General features: G+C 62.2%; 1 protein-coding gene across 1 annotated transcript; it reads right to left on the bottom strand.

The window, feature by feature from the left end:
- Window positions 1–3760: 3760 nt before the first annotated feature.
- On the bottom strand, window positions 3761–7043 carry IRX6 (iroquois homeobox 6). Its single transcript, XM_088171787.1, has 6 exons — window positions 6999–7043; window positions 5638–5883; window positions 5287–5396; window positions 4688–4995; window positions 4079–4576; window positions 3761–3861 (listed from the first exon to the last, which is right to left on the bottom strand). Exons 1-6 carry the CDS (start codon window positions 7041–7043, stop codon window positions 3761–3763), a joined length of 1308 nt encoding a protein of 435 aa, XP_088027913.1.
- Window positions 7044–9213: the final 2170 nt, after the last annotated feature.

Here is a 9213-nt window from a genome sequence, read left to right as displayed (position 1 = left end):
TTGGTGACTTTGTATTGTCCAGACTTTCTCACGACTCAGAAATTGTTCTTCATCCTCTCTAGGAGAGTGCCAGTGTGTTTTGTGCTGCCCATGTTGGCTGGGGATGGCAGGGAGGTGACCAAGGACCAGAGAAGGACAGCAGCCAGTGCTGGGAGTTTGGGGAAGGTGCTGAAAGTTGAAGGTTATTGTCCCGCTCTTCCAAACCTCCTCTGGCTCAGATGCAGCTGAAGGCTGCGGCAGTCCCAGACCCCAATTTCACGTCTCTCCAGTGTATATTTAAACACTTAGCCAGTTTGGTAGTTTTTGGACGAATTCTCCCAGTTGCCGAATGCAACAGGGCTGAATCAGGAATCCGCTGCAGCAGCCCCTGTGTGAGGAGGGAGAGGGGCAGAACCCCTCACCAGGGGTGTGTGGAGGAGGCAGGGGCTGCCCGATGCCTCAGCCTTCACTTTTGAGGGCTTGCTTCCCTCGTCGGTGGATCGGGCTGATAAACTGCAGCTCTGGGAGACCCAGCGCCGGCACGGAGCCGTCTGTGCGCTTACCTGGGGCCGGGCACCGGGGCCGCTGTCCCCGCGGGGAGCGGGGCCGGGCGCGGGGGTCACCGCGGGGGCGCAGGAAGGGCCGGGGGTGGCCGGGGAGCCGCGCCGTCTCGGCCGCACAAAGCCGCCTTTTCATCGCGGCCTCCTGCCCCCGCCGGGCCCGTAATTGTCTTTGACAAAACTTCATTAGCGAGCGCGGCGGAGGCGGCGGCGGCCCCGCGGTCGCGCTGGCTTTGAGCGGGCGCAGTGGAGTGTGCGCGGCCCCGCCGCTCCCGCCCGGGGCCATTAGCCCGGCGACTTTGTTTTAGAAACTTCCCACCCCAGCGGGGGACGCGTCAACGAGCCGCCCCCGGGCCGCTAATTGGGGGGCGATGCGGGGCTGCGGCAGCCGGTGCCAGCGCGTCCCCGAGGGCTGCGGAAAGGGGGACACCCGGCCCTTCAGAGCCAACTGGGATGCCGGGAGGGGGTGGCGGGTGTGTGCGAGAGCTGCGCTGCGCTACGGCGGTCCCCCGGCTCCGCGGGGTTACACCTTCCTCAGGGCACCCCGCACCGGCCCCATCTCCCCGAGCTGCGGGCTCCGAGTGCCCGCCTGGCAGAGCCCGACCGCCCCCGCTCCGCTGGACAACCCGAGTTCACTTCTCAGAGAAGTGGCATTAAAAAGCCCATCTCGTAGCAAAGCTCAGACAAGACGGTTTAAATACGTTTATTATGGCATTGGAGGCGCTGAATCTGTTCGTGCGAGCACGTTATTTTACTTTTGTGCCTGGGCGCACGCAGTCTCCGTTCCTGGTATTAGTTCTCCATCAATCCCCGCTCTGGTTTTTAATCAAAACAGTATTCGGAATATGATTCCCGGAGATTATATTTTGAGAGATTTGCGATACATATCTTGCCGGAGTGACAGATTGCAGGGGAGTCCTGGGCGGACGGGATAATCTGCATCTCGCTCACTTGACCTTTAACAAAAGGGGAGTAAAAGTAACAAATAAAAAATAAAAGTCTTAAGACTCCTGCAGGTTACATCCATGCTTACCTAACAGAGAGCCCCGAGGCCTGCACCCCCCTAATTAACTGGGGGTTCGCGGCTCTTTGGCGGAGGGGGAATCTAGGGCCGGGGGCAGAGCCGGCAGCTCAGGGGGGCTCCTGGCTGCCCCTGGGCCGTGGGGCCGTGCAGGTTTCGTCTTCCGTGAGCAGCTCAGGCGGGGGATGTGACGCGGAGCTGCCTCCCCGGGGAACCCCTTCCAAAGCCACCGGGAAACGGGACCGGAGGAAGCCGGGTCGGTCCCTGCAGGACGGGCCAAGGCGGCTGGGACACAGCTGGGAGGGAGGCCCGGCCTGGCTCTGTCGTGCGGACACGCCTGGGAAACCTGCACGTGTTCCCAAGGCAGATAATACCTGTCCTCTCCGGTGGGAAAGGCGAGGCGGAAAAGTCGCCTTGCAAGAACCCTTCGAAAGGGCCTAATACTCTTTATTACAAGCCCTAATCCTTCAAATCCGACTTGAAATAATGTTTATCTTTTCGCAGCTTAATTTCCCCTTCTCTAAGCTTCGGGTCACTGAAATAGACTGCTGCTGCTGCGCTGCTCCTTGTCCAGGGCTGCTCCGGAGTGCGGGAAAGCCCCGTGGCCGAGCATCTGCTGCGGGACTCCCGACGGGCCCAGCCCCGCTCCCGGCCCCGCCATCACCTGCTGCTCTCGTGTGCACTGACCTCCCCCTCCCTTCCCCCCCGCATCCTCCAAAGCCCGACAAAGTTTGCTTTCTTTCACAGTGCCCCCGCAACCGGGACTGCTCCGCTCCCGGGAAGGGCCGCGGCTGTTATCGGGGCCGAAGCCGGGGCAGCCCCTTCACATCTCCCGGCGTTGACCTGCAGCTCCTCCTTTCCCCTACGAATTGTTTCTCCGGTCGCAAACCCAGAGGGCTCCCAGTTATGCAGCCCCACTCGTCTTGAGTAGCCTTTAGTAAACATATAGAAGTCTACTCGATATTCAAGATTGATTTCCCTGATTTATTAAGGCAGAATTCATTGGACTCTATTGACCACAAATGACTTAATGTAAATGCTGACCCCGGTGAACTTGGAAATAGCAGGTATCGGGTTGATCTATAGATGACCTCTTAATTACCACAGTTATTAATTTAAATTATTGCCACTGCTTCTAGAGACAGGAACAAAGAAACATTCTTTCCTCATCCCTGCTTGGTTTATTAGTCTGAACACAAAGTGTTTGATGACACTTTTAATTAAACAGAAATAATGCAGAGATACGGTTTCCCTTTCTCGTCTGTCCTGTAAAGTGCAGCACTGCTCTTTTGACTGACTGACGGCGATGACCCACTAACAACGTCCTACTTCGCCGCCCGGTCGCCACCCGCTGCCCGGGGGTGCCCCGGCCGTGCCCCAGGCCGGGTGGCGGGTGCCCGGGGCCGCTCATCCCGGGCTGTGCCGGCTCCTGGCTGGAGAGCTCCGAGCTCACTGACGGCTTCGTGGCGTTCAGCTCATCCGTGTTAATTAGAGACTCTGAAAAATACTTTCAGTGGTATCTATGTACAGAGACGGGAAAGTAACAGTCCGGCGTAACCTGCGCCGCTTCTCCTCCTTCTCCTCCCCGGGATGGCGCGGAGCAGCCGCAAACTGGTGCCCCTTGGCAGAGCAGGGCGCTGAGCAGCGAGCGCAGGTTTGGGAGCAAAAGGAGAAACGAACCACGACGTGGGGGGGAAAGAGAAAAGATTAGGGTGGGGGGTTTTCTTCCTTTTTGCAAAGGCGTCAATGGGCAATACTGAACACATGGCAGGCGAGCGGCGGGGAGGCGCCGGTCCTGCGGCCGCTCCGCCCGCCGTGCCGCTCGGCCCCATGTGCGCAGCACGTTGTGTCGCGGCGGCCCTTCCCCGGCGAGGGCAGGGCAGGCGGAGCCGCGAGGCCATCCCGGCCCGGGGAGAGCTTTTCCTTCGTTGCGTCAAGCCGAGTGCTTCGTTACAGCCGGAGCCCCGTCGCCAGCGCCCAGGATGGGGCGGGCGGCCCTGCGGGACGGAGAAGCGGCGATAAGCCGAGGCTGAGTGGCCGCGGGTTGCTGCCCCGCCCGGACGGGAGCTCCGGGAGCGGGGCAAAGCGGCGGCCGTGGCGCAGCCCTCGCAGGCCGGAGCCGCTCCGGTGTCCCAGGGCCAGGCGGGCTGGCGTGCGCTTCGTGCGAGGTGGAGCCCCGGCAGCCGGCCCGTCACCTACCTCACCTCCGCAGCACGGGCCGGAACGCCGTCCGCAGCCTGTCCAGGCAGGTCCCACCCAGCTCGGTGCCTCCCGGGCCGCCCTTGGCGCCCCGCCCGAAGCCTGCACAGACACAAGCGGCTCGCGGTGGGCACGGCCCGGTCCCGCCGCCCTCCCCTTGCCCGCTCGCCTCGAGCGGGGAAGCCTCGGCGTCTGCACCTGACACCTGGGCACGGCCGCACACCGGGGGTGTCACTGCGCGGGCGGGCTCACGCCGCGCCCTGTGTCCCGGCCCGGCCCGCGGTCCCGCCCGTCCCCGCGGCCCCGCCGCCGCGGGTACCTTCGCCCGCCGCCGCGAACTGGCACGGCTCCCCCAGGCCGCGGTGGGACGCGCAGCTTCGCGGGAGCGGCTGCAGGTTGAACGGGGAGCTCCGGAAGGCCTTGGCGGGCAGGGGTGGCTCCCCCGCCGCGCCGCCGCCTCCCTCCGCGCCGCGGCCCTCGGGGCTGCCCCTGCGCGCCGCGCTGGCCCCGGCGGTGCGCGCCAGCGACCAGATGCGCGGCTTCTCCGCGGGCGCGTAGGGCGGCGGCGGGCCGGCCGAGGAGGCGGGGGCGAAGTCCGCGGCGGGGGCCTTGGCACAAGGAAAGGCGTGAAAGGGGCCGGGCAGGCTGCAGTCGCTCCTCGGAGCCTCGGGCAGCGCCGCGCCCAGGCTGGGGGCTTCCTGCAGGGAGCTGGTCCGGCCCTTCTCCGGCTTCCCCGCCTCCTCCTCCTCCTCCTCTTCCTCCTCCTCCAGGTCGCTGAACCGCAGGTCCTTGTCCTCCTTGTAGCTCTTCTGCTCTGCTTGGACACACACGGGGAAGAAAGGGGTCGCAGGGCGTTAGTGCGGGTGCGGGGAAGTTGGGGTGTCACTTCGAGCCTACTTGCAGGCGCCCCTCTGCCTCTCCCGCCTACCTCTGCCTTCACCCTCCGCACTGTATTCATCCTCTTCCCTCGGAGTTTCTTCTTTCCTCTCTTCCCCCGCTTTGTTCTTGGGAGACCAGGTCATTTTGTTTTCTTTCTTCAGCCTCCGTCTGGCGTTAGCAAACCAAGTGGACACTTGCGTCAGGGTCATTTTAGTGATGATAGCCAGCATGATTTTCTCTCCTTTGGTGGGGTAGGGGTTTTTGCGGTGCTCATACAGCCAGGTCTTGAGAGTGCTCGTCGTCTCTCGCGTTGCATTTTTGCGTCTGGCTGAACCACCGAAATCCACCGTCCCGTACCTGTTGGGAGATGATTAGGGAGGGGGGGCCGGCGGGAGTCCGGCAAGAACCCCCCCGGCCCGGCCCAGGCGCTCCGCAGGCCGGTGTGGCCCCTGCCCATCTGCCTTCCTGCCCCTGCCCTCCTGACATCGCCGCCCAACTTTGGTTTCCGCTGTCTGCTACTCCCGGGCGCCTCGTTTCTTTTGTACAACCTTTGTCAGGTCGGAGCCCCCCCGTCCCCCTCGTTTGATGTCGGCCGCCGCCTCGCAGGGGGATGCTAATGCTGCCGGGCGCTGATCAAAGGGGTTTTACCTGTCGTACTGGTACTGCCCCAAGGAATGATCATAGGAGTAGTAGGTAGCGGGCTGCGCGATCCCCGAGTGCAACGTGCCGGCGCCGTCTTTGATTTCATACTGGGGGTTCTGCAAGGGAAGCGGCAGCGTTTGGCGTCGAGCAGGACGGGAACCCCGCCGCGCCCCGCAGCCCCGGATCCCCGCGGCAGCCGAGTCCCTTCGCGTCCCCCACCCCCGACGGGCCGGCTCCGCTCAAGCTCCCACGTCCCTCGGCGGTCCCGCGCCCCGACCCCGACTGCGAAACACGAAGTTTGTCCCGCCTGTTGCACCCCCTCCCCTCCGGAGCGCTGCCGGGCGGGCGGGCACTCACCAGCGCGGTGTAGAGCGCGGCGGGCTCGGCGCCGTAGGGCAAGTAGTTGCCGTAGCCCTGGCCGGCGGCGTACGGGGCGCTGTACATGCCCAGCGCGGCATTGAGCTCGGCGCGGCCGGGCGCCAGCAGCCGGCTCTCGTACGGGGCGCAGCACAGGGAGGCGGCGGCCGGCGCCGAGGAGGCATCCGGCCCGGAGCGGGGGGCGGCCTCGCAGCAGGTCGTGCTGGGGCTGGCGGGCACGAAGAACTGCGGAGAGGAGAGAGCGGGACGGCGCCGAGTGACTGTCGAGGCAGCCCCATCGGGGGGAATTTAGGAGCGTGTGCGCGCCTGTGTGTGTGCGGAGGGGGGGGGGGGCGGCGATGAGGAGGGGGATAGGAAACGCGGGCTGAAGCAACTAATTATAGAAACCGGGAAATAAACCGGATGGGAAGCAGGAGCTCTTGTGAAGGGGGCACGATTAATCAAGCAGGCAAAACTTTAAGGAAATAATTGCTCTCGAAAAAGGTATAAGATCCGTAAGGCTCCATCCTTCCCGCCCCCGCTCGGTCCATCTGCATTGATTTAAAGGCAAAAAGTTGCGATTACAGTTAATTTGACAATAGACACAGCAGTAAATATGTCAGCCAACGCAATCGAAGGCATTTGATTTCAATAACTTCAAGGGGACAGCTAACTTCCCAAGCGAGGGAAGCACATCTTGCAGTGATTACCGTGTATAAATAATTCTACCCAAATAAATCGTGACTGGAAGTACGATATAGCTACGACTTAGTTAATACAGGGTACCTTGGTGTGAGTGGGGGATGTCCTTCGTAAATCGCATGGGGGGGAAAAAAAAAACCTCTCGACAGATCCTAATAAAACACAGGCAAAGGACCGACCCGTGGAGGAAGGAAGGAGGAAGCGGCACAGCTCGGTTCCGCAGAAACGCGAGTGAAAGCCCGAGCCTGCCGAGCGCCGGTTCCCGCTGCCCGCACGCCCTCCGCGGTGCCCGGTGCGGCGGGGGCTGCGCCCGCCTCAGCGCGGCCGCTCCGCGGGCTCGGAAAGCGGTCGTAGCTGGGATTTATGTTTTTATTTGTTTGTTGCACTTAAAACTGAACGGTGAAGGGTGGGGAGGAGGGGGAATTACCGGTTTCCTACACGCCTTTGCTGTGCACACTGCGAGTTATTTGTTTAAGCCTAACACAACACAAACGAGACATAAACACACACGCACATTTTTTAAAAAAAGGCTCCAGATGTGCCCTTTTAAAAAAATATTCTAAGTAAGGGAAAGGGAAGAAAAAAAAGGAGGGGGGACAAGACATCTGGACAGCAGCAGCAGAATCTAAACAAAAGTGAGTGCTGCTCACTCGCCTTACCTGTGAAGTGGTGCTGTAGGGGTATCCGAACTGAGAGAAGGACATAGTTGCTCCTTATTTTTGGACCATAGGCAATATTTTCCCCCCAAGATCGATTGTAACTAAACCCTGCTTCAAGATGCACCTTCTCACACACACATTTCCACGTATGGCTTTTTTTTTTTTTTCTCAATTATAGATGATTGCACTTAAGAAAAGCAGCCAGACATCTGAGGCGGGGGGGGGGGGGAGGTTGGTGCCTGGATTAAAAAAATAGGCTACCCCCCACTTCCCATCGCTCTTAATAAATATGTTTGTATAGAGGGAGTTTAAAAAGCCACCCCACATGTATAGAGAGTTTAAGTGCAAAGGGGCTTTTTCAAAGAGGGGGGGAAAATCACGTAGGGCTTGCAAGATACGGAGCTTGCTTGTATTATTTTCTGCTCTATAGGTCTTTAGCGTTCATCGGTGGGCGAGGAGCGGGGTGACGTCACGGCCCTGCCGGCAGCAGCAGCGGCGGCGGGCAGGAGCAGGCAGCGCCCCGCGCCCGCTCCCAGCACTTGTTTCATGTTGGCTTCATGTTGTGCTGTGATGCACGTCAAAGGCGGGACTGGGGGTGCCTTGCGGTTGGTCTCTTTTCCCTTTATTTTTAAACACGATCAAGATTTGTCTTAGGGGAATAAATATCAAGTGGGGACATCGCGGCACCCGCCAGCCCCGGCGTGCCCCCTGCCACGGGCCCGCCGCGGGGAGGACGAGCGCCGGGCAGGAGCTGCGGTGGCAGTGGCGGTGCCGGCGCACCCGGGGAAGCAGCTCTCGAGGCGGTCCCGGCCGACGCAGCCCCCCGGCCCTTCTCGCTGACCTTGCCCCTATCCCCAGGGCCGGGCGCTCCTGTACAGCTCGGCCCCGGTTCTGCACCGGAGCCTGTGGGCCGTGCTCCCCGCCTCGGCGTCGCTGCCCGTCGCGGCGGCCCGGAGCCGCGGGAGCGGGGTCAGATCTCGCCCCGCACAGCGTGCGCTGCCTGCCTGGGCAGTGCAGGGCCGGGGCCGGACAGAACACGGGCCGCAGAGCAGCTCGAAGCCCATTCTCTAAGGAGTGCTGAGCCCCTTGTTCCCCCTTAGCCCCGTGATGGTCCCTCCGGGAGCGGGGGCACCGGGGCCGTGGCAGGTCAGCAGGGCGGTGATGTATGGATGGCTGCCTGCAGCCCGGCCGGCCCGCTATCGCCGCGGCGTAATTGCCTCAATTAACAAATGGAAATGCCCTTGTTTAACCAGCGACTTACATATTGCGAATTTGCCTTTGAGGCGAGATCACCGAGAGGTAAACCGGGATTTTCCCCCCTCCCGAGCCTGGAGCTACCGCGGCGCTCCCGGGTCGGACAGGGCGCGATGTCCTGCCAGTGGCAACTCATAAGGGAAAAGAAAACCAAATAAAAACGCGGCCGGGGGCGGCTCGGTGGCGCTTGTCCCGAACACACGGGGCCCGTGTCCCGCGGAGGCGCTGGGCAGCCCTGGAGCCGTGCCCGTGCCCGCCCCGCCGGAGCCTCTCCGCTCCGCTCCGCCGCCGCTGCGCTCCCCGACGGGTGGCGCTGCCGATCCGCGAGCGATGCGCGCCGGCCCGGCCCGGCCCGGCCCGGGGGCCGCTCCCCTGCGCACCCCAAGCCGGACGGCCCCTGCCCTGCCCTGCCCTGCCCGTGCGGGCGGCGCTCCGCCGGCAGCCAGCGGGCACAGCCCGGGTGGAGCTGCGCGCTCCCGGGGCGGCTCCGCGGTCAACACGGGCACGGAGCGGGCTGCCCGCGCCGTCGGGGCCGCAGCGAGCCCGGCCGGTGCCTGCTGGGCCGGAGCCACACGAGGGGAACGGGGAGCCCAGACCGCGTCCGCCCCGCCGGGGTGAGCGGAGGGGCCCGGAGCTCAGGGCCGGCTGTCATAGCCCTGTGTCCGCCCATAGCCTGGCGAGACGAGCGCCGTAAACCTGAGCCGTGTCAATTGTCGTTAACAGGGGCAATAACTTAAAATTCATTAAAGAACACCTTTGGGTAACATTACTGCTAATTATTTAATTGCAAGAATCCCTATGGGGAAAATTATGCTAATTATAAAGTAATAAAACCACTTGTTCTAAAGCACTTAATTCAGCAAAATTTAGTCTTTTCACCAGAACATTTCGTATGTTATTTGATGCAGGAAACAACATCAGTAGCTGTGTGCTCATCCTGCCCGCGGCTCAGAGCCCAAAG

The sequence above is a fragment of the Sturnus vulgaris genome, chromosome 12 (assembly GCF_052056855.1).
Source record: "Sturnus vulgaris isolate bStuVul1 chromosome 12, bStuVul1.hap1, whole genome shotgun sequence".
NCBI classification, from domain to species: Eukaryota; Metazoa; Chordata; class Aves; order Passeriformes; family Sturnidae; genus Sturnus; species Sturnus vulgaris.
The sequence above is the reverse complement of the archived record's forward strand: the minus strand, read 5'-3'. Positions and strand labels throughout refer to the sequence as shown.

Coding starts and splice junctions, on each gene's coding strand:
- IRX6 (XM_088171787.1), bottom strand. CDS start 7,043: ATGTCCTTCTCTCAGTTCGGATACCCCTACAGCACCACTTCACAG. Junction 5,397..5,637: donor CCGCGCTCTACACCGCGCTG/GTGAGTGCCCGC, acceptor CTTCCCTTGCAG/AACCCCCAGTATGAAATCAA. Junction 4,996..5,286: donor GGGCAGTACCAGTACGACAG/GTAAAACCCCTT, acceptor ATCTCCCAACAG/GTACGGGACGGTGGATTTCG.